A 15,673-nucleotide genomic window follows, 5' to 3' on the forward strand; every position below is an offset into this window, starting at 1 on the left:
AAGCTGGCTTAGAAGCATGGTAGCCTGAAAATAGCCTGAGGGTAGGGAGATGGAAAGAACCCCAAAAGACGTTTCCTGAACTTCTGAAGGGGAGAGGTCTTTTCAGTTTCCTTGGGCCACAAGAGGTGAGTAAGAAAGGCAGGCTATAATTGGCCAAACAGGATCCCCAGCCCCCATGTTCCCACCTGGACTCTCAAAGGCCCTCAGGTATCCCCCCATAACTAACCCGAAGAATAGTCTCTGACCAATGCTTTCCCTAGAAAGCTTAGCTCAGACACAGGATAGAGGCAGACTGGCCAGCCAACTACACAGGCAAGAGGGCTCATTCCCTGGCTTTCTGTAAACACAACACAAAGCACGTGCCCCTGAGACAGGCTGTGAGTTTAGACTGTGGCCTTGGGACAGACTTGGGTCTGAATCCTATTGCTTGGCACTCACTAGTCTTATTACCTTGGAAGAAGTTACTTAACTACTCTGAGTCTCTCTTTTATCTGGAAAATATGGGTATAAAAGCTCACTGGCAGGGTTGTTGTGAGGTTCAAAAGTGATGCCATTAACTGCCCGGCACAGAGAGCACACACAGGCCCTCAAGAAACAGTTGCTGTTATTGTGATGTGTGTTTTCTTAGGAAGGGAGATCCTTAGGAAATTCTGATTTTGCTACACAGTAAGTGCATCGCCTCCTGCAGTTGGTTATTAATGTAACTCAGAGAAATTAGTGCAGGAGGAGGAAGTGGAGTTGTAGGAGATAAAAGAGGAGGATGGCTAGGGGAAGAGGGAAGAGAGGAAGGGGGAAGAATAGAGTGCCATGGAAAAGAGGAGCAGGGATTCCATGAAGGGCAGAGATACTGTAATCTTGAGATTTTAGGGTGACCGCCCCTCCTGGTGAGTAAAATATCTATAGTTCTACTAACTTTACTCAAAAGCAGGGAGGACACTCAGCTTTTTATTTGGAAATGAGTTCCCTTTCTTCTCTTGTGTATGCAACACAATCCCACAAGGGTCAGGCCTTTTTTGTTCCTGGGCTGAGAAAGGAGGGAGCAGAGTAGGATCTGAAGATCTCTTAGGCATGGATTTGACAGCCCTGGTCCAAGTGAGCACCCCCTTTGAGGGGAGATGCTTTTGTGCCCTCCCCTTATTACCAAGGCTTTCAAGTCTCTTCTGCTCCCAGGGGTCTGTGAAGTAGCAACAGGCATAGAAATAGTCTTGAACTCCAGATAATCCAGACGGAAGTGGGCAGAGGGGAGAACTATCAAGAGCCTCTGCTTTCTCAAGAGGAGAGAGGATGCAGGGTCAAGGGAGAGGGAATGTGTCAGCCCAGCAGGCAGGGGCAGGGGTTTCGGTTTCTGCTCTGGCTATTTAGTTTTGTGATCTTAAACAAGTCGCTCCCTCCTTCAGGGCCTCCATTTTTCCATATTGGGAAGGGAGCATGTTATCCTTGAGGTCTGTCTGAGCTCCTCCAACAAGGGCAGTGGAGGCTGGACTTTCTGAGTGTCTGGGTCAAGAGCAAGTTGGCAGCAGTCCTCTCCATTCCTCACAATACTCAGAAGACAGAATGTTCAGTTCAACCCTACACGGAGAGAGTGCTAGTTCACAATGACCATTGTGTTGGTTCCTGAGAGCCAGCTTGAGTGGAGGGGCATGGATCCTCCATTCTGCAAAATTTTCTCTTTCTGGGTGAGGCAGGGTTCTGGTGAAGGCTCTGTACATTGGAGAGGAGGCTCTTAAACCTCTCTATGCTAAGGTCAGGGGAGAAGCAGAGTGCAGGGAATTGTGTGGTAGGGAATTTCTCAGGAAGACAGGATCCCCTGGAGATGGCTCTGAAGTCAAGGTCTGATATTATCATGTCTCTAATAAAAACCCAGGGTGAGAATGTCTTGTATGGCCTGGGAGACAGTAGAGCTACAGGGAATCTTGACCTGGTGGTTCTAGTTAGGGGTGAAGAGAATGACTATTCCTGGGAGCAGTCTCTAGGCCAGGCCTAGAGCTTTACAAAGGTTTTTGCTTTTAATCCATTGGCAATTCTGTCACAGGTAGAAACCATTATCCCAATATTAAAAAATAAAAACAGCAGCAACAACCTCCTTGAAGCTCAGAGAGGTGGAGGAACTTGCCTAATATCACAAAGCTGGCAAGTGGGGAAGCTGGAGTTCTAACCTCTCTGACTCCAAAAATAATCTCAGAATGAAGGACTCAAGGCAGAGACAAACTCTCTTCAAGTGATAGGGTGTCTGGTGAGCTTGGTGTTGGGGGAACCTCAAGATTCTTGGTAACACAATCCTATTAAGTGGAATTCGGGGTATTAGCAGGCATTCCTTTGCTCACTGAACTCAAGAAGCTTCAATTTCAGGCATAGTGTATGTAATAAAATCAATCTGTGGTTAGGTTTTGTAGTTCAGCTTGAAGCGGATTCTTGGGCATGAGAAACATAAGGCACACAGCAGAGATCTACACTGACCATGCGCATCCCAGCTGGGAGAGATGTGCACCCCACCCACCTGCCTCAAAGGAGAGTTGCAATCAGGAGGGGTGTTTTCTGGTTGTGGGGTCAGGATCAGCCAGAAATAGGGAGGCGGGGGGAGAGTACTGTGATGTGTATGGGAAGAATGCCATGTTTGGAATTCTAGCACTTGGCTCTAGTCCCAGATCCACCAATTAGTGTGGCCCTGGACAAGTCAATTAACCTCCCTGGGCCTCATTTTTCTAATTATAAAGTCTCTCTGTCGGGGATTAAAATAAGATGATGAATGTGAAATGCTTCTAGCATATAGTGCTAAATTCAAGTAGGTGCTTAACACATGGTGAATGAATTGGCCTGAAAATGGGAAGAGATGGGTGCTGGCAGTGTGCTTGAGATGGAAAAGATGCAGGCCCCTGTTTAAGGGCATTCATTCTGTGAACAGGAGCTGCTGGTATCAGGGAGGGGGTTAGGTGTAGAGGCAGACAAGAGAAGGCTGAGATTGCAGGTAGATGCTGGGGTCCTGTTGGCTTTTTTGTGGGGAAGGAGGAATCTCCCACGTGGCAGTGTTCCCTTTGTATGTCTCCCACTTCCTGTTGACTTTGTCCATTCTTCCTTTTTGGGCCATTGACTCCCAGTTCAAGGCCTTAGAGTTGTAAGTCTGACTTTTTGCATCAGCCTCCTAACTGGTCTCCTTGCGACCCATTCCTTTATTTTTTCTTTAATCCAAATGGAACACTCTATCACCTCTTCCTGTTAGTCAAAGAATCACGGACAACAAATTCCATGGCCTTGTTTTTTGCTACTTTTGTGTGCTAGTTCCCTGGCCCATCTTCCCCTTCTCTCATTCATTGTTTTTTTTTTTTTTTTTTTTTTTTTTTATCCTTTCAGCTTCAAGTATTTGCACACATAGCACATTACCAGTATATTTTGTTCATTCATTCATTAAATATTCATAGATCATTCCTAGGTGCATGGCACACATGCTGGGCAGCTGAGGATAGAGTTCCTAAGGAGGAACCCTTTTTTTCTTACCTCCCACACTCTTATGATACTCTGTTTCTGCTGCTCCATGGTGCTTGCCTCTAATACCAGTGCTAATATGATCGTTCCACATGTATTTCATCCATGTTTACTGTGAACTACTGAAGGGCTAGATCATGTGACACTCTTGCTTGCATTCTCTACAGCATCTGGAGTGCTGCTGTAGCTTCTTGAAGGCAAGCTTGAATCTAGGCTCTATTGTATAATGCTTGTGTGTTCTCTACCTCAGTGTTCTCAGCCATAAAATGAATTAAATTATGAAATGTGCAGCAGGCTTGGCCCATAAGTAAGTGCTCAGCAAACAACAGTCCGATATATACTTATTGATTAATTGAGAAGATGAAACACTTCTTGCACACATTAGAAACCAATCAAGAAGATACCTACTAGTGTTCTTGCTGTGCAGACGATGTGGCCAGCGTGGAGTTTTGCTATGGGCTGGGTCTAAGAAGGTGCCCCATATAACATAGCTGAAGAACCGCGGGAAGAAGGGCTGGTGCACGGGCCAAGATAAGGCAAGCACAGGAGGGAAAAATGTAAAGTGTCTAGGCCTGCCAAAGAGCTAGTCTAGAAGTTTCTTCTGCATATGAAAAATGAAAGTTCCTTGGCTCTGTGGTTCTATTTTGAGAAGCAAACCTCCTAAGGCAGGAATGAAGTTGGAGTGTTACTCCAGGTTGGACCTGTGTGTACAAGTTTCCCCTCTGCAGATGCTGAGCAGCCTGGGGGCACACTTCAACCTTGACAGCCCCTCCAGGTCTTTGGGTGAGGGGGGCAGCGTGAGTGTGAGTCCTCTTGATTTAGAAGTCAGCTGAAGAAGAATGAATGATTGCTTTTCTTTGAATTTCCAGTGAATTCCAGTTGGGTTAGGGCCAGCCATAAATGAGAGGCTGGAGTGGGCATTCTGGTGTGTGTAGAAAAGAACCCTGTGTTTGAAACCCTCCTCGGACATAGCCTCTAGTCAGACCCACTATTCATGTGACCTTGGATAGGTCAATTAACCTCACCCAGGCTCCTTTTTCTAATACATAAAGTTTCTTTCTGGCATTATTAGGGGATTAGCCAGCCTACCAGGGCAGTGCTTGTCAAACTTTAGTATCACAGGCAATCTTGTTGAAACACAGATTCTGCTGCAGGAGGTCTGGCCTGGGACTTGAGAGTCTGCATTTTTTATACTCTCTGGCAATGCCAGTGCTGCTGGGTGTGGACCACAAGAGGCTCTAGTGCAGGGATTGGCAAACCACAGCTCAAGAGACAAATTCAGCCTGCTGCTTGTTTGTGTCAGTAAATGAGTTGGGACACAGCCATGCCCACTTGTTTATGTATTGTCCACAGCTGCTTTTTTGCGAATGGACAGAGTTGAGTATATATGAGATTATATGGCCTGCAGAACTTATTTTAATAGTTACTATGTGGTCCTTTACAGAAAAAGTTTTCCAACCCCTGCTCTACTGGACCTAGGGCCGGCCTGTGTGATCTAAAATATTTACATTTCAGTCCGGTTTTGGCCAAAGGCAAGCCACTTCACCTTGCTGGTTCTCACTTACTTTATCTAGAGGATAAAATGATCTCTACATTTCTAAGAGGGATCTGATATCAGAATTTCAGTACTACGTAGAAGACATCATAATTTCTGTAGAAACAGGCATCTGACAACAGGTTGTATGGACTTCATTTGGAAGCTGCAAGAGCATGCCTGATCTAAACGGCAGAGTCTAGCAGGTAACCTCTGCCAGATGCCACAAGAATGACTGCTTGATGTTGAGTCAGCTGGGAAGAGAAAGGGGCTTAGGAGACCGAGGACAGGAGGCAGAGGGAAGGTGGGCCTTGTAGGCCAGCTTCCAGTGCAAATGCATGACTCTGGGTCTCTAGCTTAGGCAACAGGTGATGTCATTAACAAGGCAGGGAATGTAGGGAGGGGCAGTGGGTTGTAGGAGGTGGGTAGGGTGTGTAAAAAGGGGAAAGATAATGCCTACTTTGGGGCATGTTGATTCAGCGTGGGTACTTGAAGGACTGAATGAAAAAGTTGAGATTTCTTATAAAAAAAAATAGAGCAAAGTCTCTCAGTAGGCATGCATTTAACAGCAATGATGTATCTGTTGCCATGGTTACTTCCCAGAGCTGAGGCGAGTCCCAGTGTATACAGTCCCCCTCAAAATATACCCCCCACAGGCTCTTTAGGGGTTACTCATCTTACCCTATCTCAGCCCCCAAAGAGACCTTGGCCAGAGAGATCTCTGTGAAATGCATACTTTCTAGGAACAATTCTAGTTCCTCTCAACCCAAATGAGCAGTGAGTGGCCAACTCTGCTCACTATAATAGTCTTTCTGGTCAAATCTGTATTGAGTGTAGAAATTGGGAACCTACAGCCCTGGACAGCTCCTGAACCCAACAGGCCACTTTCTGGTATGGTTTCACACAAGTGAAAAGAAAGCCCGAGAAACAATGAACTCATGTGCTTGCAATTATTTTGTTGTCTCCTCTAAGCTCTAGTTCCCCACATGGGAGTGTGACTCTCAGATGGCTGGATGGCATCCCATTCCCTTGCTTTGGGATTCAGGGAATGGTCCATACAAAGAGTGAAAATCCACATGGGCATAGTACACAGGCAAACGAACCAGGTGTGCCCTGCAGAAGTAGTGAAGTCAACTGACTCTGAAGACCTTTCCAGACAAGATCTCAGTATGAGGGCAGCAGATTGGACGACTGTGTGCAGTTGCCAGGAGGGAACCTCTCTGAGTGCCTACTCTGTTGGTTTGAGTACCAGGTTAGTGAGGCCCAACTATGAGCCATATACTGACTGGCTGGTCTTGTTGAGGTCCTGGGTAGCCACGAGACTCTGCTTCTTAGCATTATCACAGATCTTAATTATGTGCCTATCTGGGGGGATTATTTTATAGACACCTGGCTTCTGCACTCTCTACTGGCTATGGAGACTATGTCTGTTTTTGTTCATTATTGTTCCCTGATGCCTGGCACTTGGCAGGTGCTTTATAAATGTGCACTGAATATGACATAAAGCATGTTCCCATTATTGGGAAATTGACTCAAAGTATACATTCTACTAACAGTGTCTGTCTCCCTGTTTTTGTTTACTAGGAATGTAAATATTATTACCTGTTGAAGTTCTAGGGAAATTTCCCCCTCTTTATTTAGAATCAAATGGAATTGGCTAAAAAGAAAAACCAACAAACAAAAAAACACTGAGAGTAATGTGGCTCTAATATCAAGTAGTAAGATGGGCCAAGTATGGGTGACACAGCCTCAAGGTTGCTGCTGGCTCGATCCTGAAGGCTGGATTGGGACAGATATGAGCCTGAGTGAAGAGTTTTGAGAAAATGTTCTGGAAGTCTGCACCTTCATATCTAGGGTGGGGCTAGAGAGAAACAATGGCAGTGCTGTCCAGAGCTTTGCTCTCCAGCCTCTCAGGGACTGATCCAGTTTTGTGCTTTGCCCTTGGTGCTTCACCTGGATTCAAGACTTAGGCATCCTTTTCCTCAACTTGCTTCACTGCTCAGCCGGCTCTGTGTAACCCCCACATTGGCAGCAATCGCCAAACACTTCAGCACAGTGACAACAAATAACTCCAGAGTTACAGGTTGTTGGAGCCCCGGGTAATTTAAAGAGAATCTAGATCAAATTCCTGAAGCAGTCTTCAAGACAGTAAAATTATAAATTTGGCCCATTTAAAAAATCATATACTAAATAATTATCACTGTCCACTTATCACTTAATGATAATTCTGATTACTAGTGATCAAGTGCTCACATTGTTCCAGGCACTCTGCTAAGTACCCTACATGGATGATCTCTTTTACCCTCAAACAATGCTGAGGGAGAGAGACTCTAATTGTTTTCATTTTATAGCAATGATTCAGTGGAGAGGTTCAATGATTCAACCAGCATCACATGGTTGGTGGTGTGAAGGCCTGTGGTCTTCTAACTTCTAGTTCAATGTTCAGTCCCTTACTCTACACCGACTCTCAAGTACAAATCTTCTAAGTTGTATTTGAATTACTTATCTGAAGATAGCCAGCACATCTCTTACTTATCAAAAGAGTTTCTAATGGTGAAATTCAGTCTCACTAATACTCACATATGACTCTTTATGAGACTATCTCACCCCCAAGATTTTTCACTAAGTGCCTGTTCCTGTCCAGCTCCAGAATCTATTGCCCATTCCACTAGCAGGCTGAGGCAGGACCCTTTCTCCTTCTCCCCTTCCCTCCAACAAACATTTCTGTGGGATAATGTGAGCCAAGTAGGATGTTAGTCTTTGAAGGGAACACAAAGACAAATACATCCTCCCTGGTACTGGCAGAAGATATGATGAAGATGCGCTTGCCTATGGAGAAGGGAAACCAATATCAGTGTACTGTCAAGTCAGAAGGTGAAATTAAATGCTCTAGGAATTCAGAGGCTGGACTCACATCCAGAGGCTCCAGGAAGGAGTGGGCCCTTGAGATGGGTCTTGCAGGAAGAGCAGAATTTAAAAAGTATATGTGGAGCCTTTCCTGGACTGGGTTATAAATTCTTCCCATTTTCTGAGTACCTGGCTTGTAGAATACACACAGTACATTTTCTAGCTGGATACTAGCCATTTGGGGCTAGGCTAGAAATCATGGGCTTTGTTTCGATGCCACCACTGGACATGAATTATACAAGTTCTATCCCTGCTCTGGGCCTCTGTTTTGCCTCAATATGAAATAGGAATATGGATGGGAGTGGTTAGGTCCTTGCTCATGGTTTCCTGGTTAGAATTATATTAAGTTAATATAGGCAAAACTATTTACAAGCCAAAATGAAATACAAATATAAGAGACTGTCACTATTCTTATGATGTTATGAAAACTAAAAAGAACCAATATCTATGTACTACTCATATATCTAACAACCTTTTTAGACTAACTGTACTGGGTCAGGCACTGGGAATACAAAGCTGAATAATGTCCATCTTTCATCCTTGGAATATAAAAGGTCGAGGAAAGGAGACAGTAGGTACAGTACAATTGATGACATGAATTTAATGTGCTAGAACAAAGGCTGATCTGGAGTTTGCATGAGTGCTGCTCTTTCTTGATGATAGTGCACTTAGATGGCAATACTAACGATAAAAACTTCAAAATCAGGAATTCCACTGTCATGCTCCAGCATGTAATACATATTCATCATCTTCATAAAAAACTAGGTGGTATTATGCCCATTTTATAGACAAGGAAGCTGAGACTCAGGGAGTTGAGGTCACTTTCTAAGGTTTATAAAACTATAAAGGGTAAATGTAAACCCAGGTCATTTAACTGCTTGGTGTTTTCCCAAGTTCCCCTTATTGCTTTCTAATCAGCCATTTTTTCTATAGAATTCATTCCATTCTAATCTTGGATGACCTTCTTTCTTGGATTGCTTTTCCGAGGAGAAAGATTTATGATAAGAAAGATTTGACACTAATCCCTTATATTGTCATTTCCTCTTATACTTTCTATGATAAATTCCTTCCCTCCTACTACTCTCTTTTGACTCCTTCCTCATCTCCAATCCTAGTGAAAGTACTAAAGAGTAAAGAATCCCCCAAAATGAACAGCATGCAGAGAGAGAGATTCTTGCCTTCTCAGCAGCTGGCCTATAAACTGTAGAACAAAACATACTAAAAGAAGGAAGAGATGGCCATACAATTCTGTTCAAGGAGTCCACAAGACCAAGCCTGTCCATGTCTTAATTTTGTGGAGCCATAAAGAACATATAATCTATAGAAACTTATATGAATGTCAGCCTCACCTACTTTACAGATAATGAAAATTGAAAACCAAGAATGTGAAAGGACTTGCCCAACATCACCCACTCATGAGAAGCAATATGAACTAGAACCCTGATCTCTTGACTCCTAGGCCAATGTTTTTCCACTAAATAGGTTGTCTCATTAGCTTTTCTCCATTAACATCTCAACTTACATGAGATCATGACCCTTTCAAAAAGAAAGCTCAATGTCAGTGTCTTTGCAAATCCCAGAAGCCAGGGCCCCTTCTCAGCCTCTACAATGCTTAGCTCATGACCTAGTCCAAAGAACAGGAAGTAGCTTCATTTTTAGCTCTGAAAGCACATTCTGGGAAAGGGGGATTTGGGGAAGACAGTTCCTGGACATGGTGGTCAAGAGAGATCAGCAGACACATTACTATTGCGTGAAGGGGAAGATACATAGTCAGATATGTAAGGGGAAAATCTTCCTTGAGTCTTAACCCAACCATGTGCTCATCAAGATCTTTCTCAAGCCCCTGCTTGGGGGAGAGGAGGAGTCTTTGCTGATTCTGTTCTGATGGGGCTGGATGCCTATGTGGGGGTTGGGGGTGGGGCAGGAGCACTAGGGCAGGAAAGTTTTCAGGAACTTTGTACACTTTCCAGTGCTCCCCCCACCCACTGCTAGCACCCACAACTTCCCTTGCCAAGGGAGGAAGGAGGAACACATTATTCAGTTTAATAATTTACACAAGTTGGGAAATTTACTGTGTAAAATAAAGGGGACTTAAGAAGGCAACAGATAAAAATTCCTGAGTCTTCTCTTTCAGGATGGAGGTGTGGCGATGATCTCGCCTTGGGATATAACAATTTGGTTGTCTAATAAGATGGGTTCAAAACAAACAAGTAACCTTTCCATTTGATGGTCAACTGAGCTCTGTCTCCTTTTATTGGTGGAATTACATTCCATCTTAGCACCAATAGCTTGGGACAGACCTGGACTCATGGACACTTGTCTATGTCAGTGGGTCTCAAACCTGTCAGTTCATCAGAATCATCTGGGGAGCTCATTACCAGGAACCAGAGATTAATTAGGTAGATCTGGGTTAGGGCTCAGGAATCTTCATTTATAACAAGCAGGCCTGGTTTAAGAACTAATGATCTGGTTCAACCCCTATCCATTCAGCTATCAAAATTTTACATATGATACAGGTTTTACAACAAAGAAAACAGAGATGTCAAAAGTGGGTTGTTGGCAGTATTTGGACTCAAACCCAGCCTCTTGCCTCCTGGTGTGATGTCTTTACCAATGCCTCCCCAGCTCACCAGTCCATTGAGAACCACTGAGGATCAGTGGGGCCCTTTCCTCCAATCCACAGAGGAGTCAGAGCTGCCAGGAGCTCTGTTAAGTCTCCACTTGGTTCTTTGGTAGAAATGGCTGGGAAGAAATAGAGGTAAAGGTAGTCTTAAGGGTGCTCTCAGAAGCCTGATGGGTTGAAAGGAGAAGGCACAACTGATAGGCTTCTAAGGCATACTAACTGGTTGTTCCAGACAGAAAGAATAGTTTGTTCATGGAAGCAGTCTGCAGTGCTTGAGAAGCCAAAGGGAGTGAGGTGGGGAGTAACAAAAGATAAAGTCTCAGAGGTGATGGGAGGCCAGACTATCTGGGGTCCTCCAGGCCATATGAAGATCTTTGGCTTTTATTCTGAGTCACTGCAGGACTTGGAGCATGAGGGTGGCATAATCTGACATATTTTTTCAGTGGTGGGACATACTCTACAGGGCAGGGGCACATGCAGGAAATTCAGTTAGGAGAATTTGCAGTAATCTCAGGGACAAAGGATGGTGGCTCACACCAAGGTGGTAGGAATGCAGTGGTGAGAAGTAGGTGGAACCTTTACTTTGAAAAGTAAAGCTAACAGATTTTCTGATCAATTGGATGTGAGATGTGCAATAGAAACGGGAGTCAAGGATGATGCAAAGTATGTTAGCTCCAGCAACAGGCAGGGTGCTCTTATTATCAACTGAGATGGGGAAGGCTGTGGGTGGAGAAGGTTGGGGGAGGGACATCAGTTCTGTTTTGGACGAGCTGAGTCATTGGCACTAAAGTGGTATTTAAATAAAGTCTCACCACTGGATGAGGTCATCAAGGGAGTAATTATAGACAGAAAAGAAAAGAGGGCTGGTGACCCTCCAGCGTTAAGAGGTTAGAGAGAAGATGGGGTGTTAACTAAAGAGAGTGAGAAAGAGTAACCAGTGGGTGGGTTAGGAGGAAAACCATGTGTGGAGTCATAGAAGCCACATATTTTCAGGAAGAGGGAGTGATCAGTTGGGTCAAATGCCACTGGCAGGTGACTTGAGATCAAGGTTGAAAATGACTATTGGATATAAATATTGGAGGACACTTGTAACCTTGATAGGAGCAGCATTTGACTCCTGACCTCATGGAGTCCCACAACTTGACTATTGTCATTAAGAGCTCCATATTGTTAATTTTCTCTTCTCAATTAGGTTGTAAACTTTGCAACATCAGGGAGAATGAGTCAGTGTATCCCCAGAGCATGAATACCACCCACAGGAATACTCTCTCATCTGGGCACTCACCTAGAACAGGTTTCCTCATGCCTGACTTACCTTGGATGCAGAATTTCAGTTCCTTGGGGTCAGTGACAACCTTTCTGCTTTCCTGGATCACTGCCCGATTCTTCTTGGTTTCTCCCCAGAGATTGGTGCCACCATACATGCTTGGAATGTTGAGAATGGCAATGCCTTCAAGGAAGATGTTGCTCAGGTCCACCCCAACCCCGTCACACTGAGGGGAGGGGCAGAAAGAAAAGGTCATCTGTTAGTATACTCAGTTCACTCCAATATAAAGTTGTGTGTGTGTGTGTGTGTGTGTGTGTGTGTGTGTATGGGGTCTCTCATGAAGGATGTGACTGGCCCACAGCCACCAGCCTACTTTTGTAAGAAGCTGAATCCTGGGTAAAGTTGTTCAGGCCCTAATACTTTTGGCCATGGTAGTGAGATGAGGGAGATCCAGTCTTGGTCAGCTGTGGGGAAGAGGGCACACGGCTCCAGTGATGTTCTATAGGCTTTAGGGATGGTTCACAAGACAATTAATTGCAAACCTGCTCTCCAGCCCAGCCTAATTATCACCAATTCTGACCTTCCCTAAACATTGTGAAGATTTGACAGTACACTGAGTCCAGAACACACAGATTCTCAACAATGACAGGAAAGTTTCACTTACCACCTCTTATTTTATCCCTCCTGTGAAAGTAGACTTTAAGAGTTGGAAGGCTTTCAGAATTTGCTTGTCTCTGCATCTGTATCATAAGTGCAAGTTTGGCATATGTGCTTGCTGACGTAGCACAGTTTTTATTTATTTATTTTGTTATCCAATCTCCACCACCTGAATTACCTTCCAGGTATAATACAAAAGGCCAGCAGGCTTGAATTTGCCTGTCTCATATACAGATAAAGTCAGACCACTTTGCCATAATGTTTTCCAGTGCAGGAAGAAATGTATTAGCTTTGATCCTTGTTCATCAGGATTGTGGGTAGTTTACTTCATTTACAGAAGCAAAAACTGGACAGAGAAGTGAGCTAAGGTTGCACAGCTGATAAATAACAGAACAGGGGCTCTAAGTTTGGGAATTTCACTACAAAGCCCAAGCTTTTCATCTTGCTTATTGTGAATCAGGAAAAATCAACAGCATGCAACTAAAACCCATGGTCTTTAAGGTTATCTACAAATCTAAACTTCTAGAGATTTCTCAACAGAGGAGAAATAGAAAGGTGTGGCTTGTTGCCATTCATATTTATTTACCTTCTGATTTCTTTGATGCTCTTAATTTATTGTTCCTTATTCCCATGGATTGTTTTACCAATTATAAAATGGAGTAGAGTGAGATCCTCTGGTAAGTATGAACTCATTGGTTCATTGTGAAATTCTGATTATTTGAAAGGTCTCTTTATGTTGAACCACATGCTTTTTCTTCTTGGCTTCTGCCCAGAAGTCCTATTCTCCCTTCTGAAGCTCAATAAAATGACCCTGTTGCTCCTCCATGGGGACAGCTCACCAGATGCATGATGCAATCATCATCATTGCGCATATGTATTAAGCATTGCCACCTGCCAGGTGAGCTTTTATATACACTTCATTTATTACCTTTATAACAATCTTACATGTTAGTTACTATGACTACTCCCTTTTTACATTTGGGGAAACTGAAGCACAGTTTAGTAACTTGCTTAAAGTAATAGAACTTACAAATGGAAGTACTATACAAATTTGATGGCAGATAGTAGGGGCCCATGTCTTAACCACTCCTGTACTTCTCCTTCCTCTTGCACCATTTTGGTTGTGTCTTTTCTGGGGTGAGCACTGTCAACTCTCTCAGTCCCCTCCTGTAGGACTTAGTTTTTCAAACATCCCCCATCCTCGTTGCCCTGATTTGCACACACTACAGTTTGTTATTCTGTAAGGCCCCCAGCATTAAAAGGAACACCAATGATAGGATCCAATGGCACAAGTGACAATGGCAGGAACACTAGTTGGGCTGGGATCCTATGCCACTATGATACAAGGAATGAGATCCCTATTTGTACATATGGTCAAACTTGCACTAGCTCTTTGGTTAGCAGTTAAATGATAGCTGTATCAGTTTAGCTTGAATGGGTAGTCATATACGTCACCTACACCCTGATCCCATCACCGATTTCTCTGCCAGCTCTTCCCTATCCTGAACTTATAGAGGTATTGAAAAAAAAATAACTTAGACATAGGGCTTTACATTTATGTCAATTAATTCCATCTGGCTTTCAGCCCAGGCCTAGTCTAATCCATCTAATTTAATTTAAATCTTCATTCTATGACCTTTTACCATAGCCTCCCTATCATTTGGGGATTAAGTCATTAATACATGTATATAAGGGGCAAAAAAAACAGGGACTACATTCTCTCTTTGGTCAGCTTAACACATCATACATTGTGCACCAAATAGCCCTAGGGTTGTGGCTATCATACCGGGGCTGCATCCTCTGGACTGAACTGTCAACAGCCCACTTTTAATTTCAGTGTGGAATCATGGGACTTTGAGATGAGAGGGACCCTAAAGAACATACTCCATCTTTCATAAATAAGGCCCAGCACAGTTAAGGGGCTTGGCCTGTGGTCACCCAAGTTACTATTGGTGGAGCTAGACTAGTATCCTGGTATCCAGACCTCAATTCTGTGTTCTTTCCACTAAAACCTAAGACGTTATGCTCAGATCAAATAATATTTCCTAACTGAGCACTCTACAATCCCTATCAGAAAAAGAATAAGAGAACTCATATACTTTCCATGCTCTTTTTTGCTTCAAACATCATCTAACACTGTGTTTGACCTTCAGCTGGCTTTTGTGCATTCAAATCTGGTTACATGCCCATCCCGTGTCTTTGTGTGTATGTGCACTGTGCCCTGAAGGCACGGGCTCAATCCAGACCACCCTGTTGCAATTGGGTAATTCTTTTTTACACTCTTTTCCTTCTTCCTCTCAATAGAATTAATGACTTGTTAGGAGTTTATTTTGAAATGTCTTCCATCATTTCATCCTTTATGCACATATTCTTATTTAGGAATGTAGGCTAGAATCTTCACTGAGCCAGACTTCACTTTTCTCCAAACTCTCTGAAAAGAGCTTTGCTCGGGTCTTTGCCCAGTATTGTCTTTGTGTATCCTACATAGCACCATCACTTTACCTGTTGGTTGTTGTTACTTCTGCTTCACCTCAATTTCTTCATTGCTGGCCAAAATGCCCCCTCCCTTCTGAGAGGAAATAGTAATAATATTTGTAGCTCAAGATTATGCACTGTGCTTGTCCTTCACTTACATTCTCTCCTGGGATTCTCACATGAGTGCAACGAAGGAGGCATAATTACTGCCCACAACTGACAAGGTATCACAGGGGTAAAGGGCTTACTCATGATCACTCAACTTCCACTCTACAAGCTGCCAGAGCTAGACTGCAGAGCCCAGCAGTCAGGTGCCAGATCCTACCTTGGAGATGAAAGTCAGTGACGCAAATCGAGACTTTGGCTGATGCTAGACTTATAGCAAAATTAAACTTCCAGCTATTATTTAAATAACTGACATTTCCCACCACTACTCTGTCTTGTAGAGTACTTAGAGTGGTTATGGCACATCATTGTTGAAGATAAGTATTATTATATTTTTGTTCTGTGCCAGTTTTGTTAAAAAAATATTTACCATTAGCACAGCATAGTTCTTGGGACATAGATTCCACAAATCACCTTTCTTCCCTATTGCAGTGTTAAGTGTATCATGCCCCTTCCATCTCCAGTCATACGAGCTAGGAGTGTTAACTTTAATTTGGTTAAGTCAACCTCTCTCTGGAAGAGCCAACAGTCCTCACTCTGTTTTCTGAAAAATTGTCCCTTTCCC

General features: G+C 43.6%; 2 protein-coding genes across 8 annotated transcripts in view; both read right to left on the bottom strand.

Moving 5' to 3' along the window:
• LOC311616480 (uncharacterized protein) overlaps nucleotides 1-15,673 on the bottom strand; it is a 360,599-nt gene that overhangs the window by 49,938 nt on the left and 294,988 nt on the right. The gene's annotated exons all lie outside the window — the stretch shown is intronic.
• The window catches only part of DGKG (diacylglycerol kinase gamma), a 197,368-nt gene that overhangs the window by 34,463 nt on the left and 147,232 nt on the right, over nucleotides 1-15,673 (bottom strand). For all 7 annotated transcript variants that reach the window (XM_084871804.1, XM_084871805.1, XM_084871807.1 and 4 more), the window contains one exon: nucleotides 11,860-12,037. In XM_084871804.1, the coding sequence (XP_084727930.1) occupies nucleotides 11,860-12,037 (178 nt within the window). The remainder of the gene's footprint in view (nucleotides 1-11,859; nucleotides 12,038-15,673) is intronic.

Source organism: Pipistrellus hanaki (assembly GCF_964339955.1).
Source record: "Pipistrellus hanaki genome assembly, chromosome: 2".
Taxonomy (NCBI): Eukaryota; Metazoa; Chordata; class Mammalia; order Chiroptera; family Vespertilionidae; genus Pipistrellus; species Pipistrellus hanaki.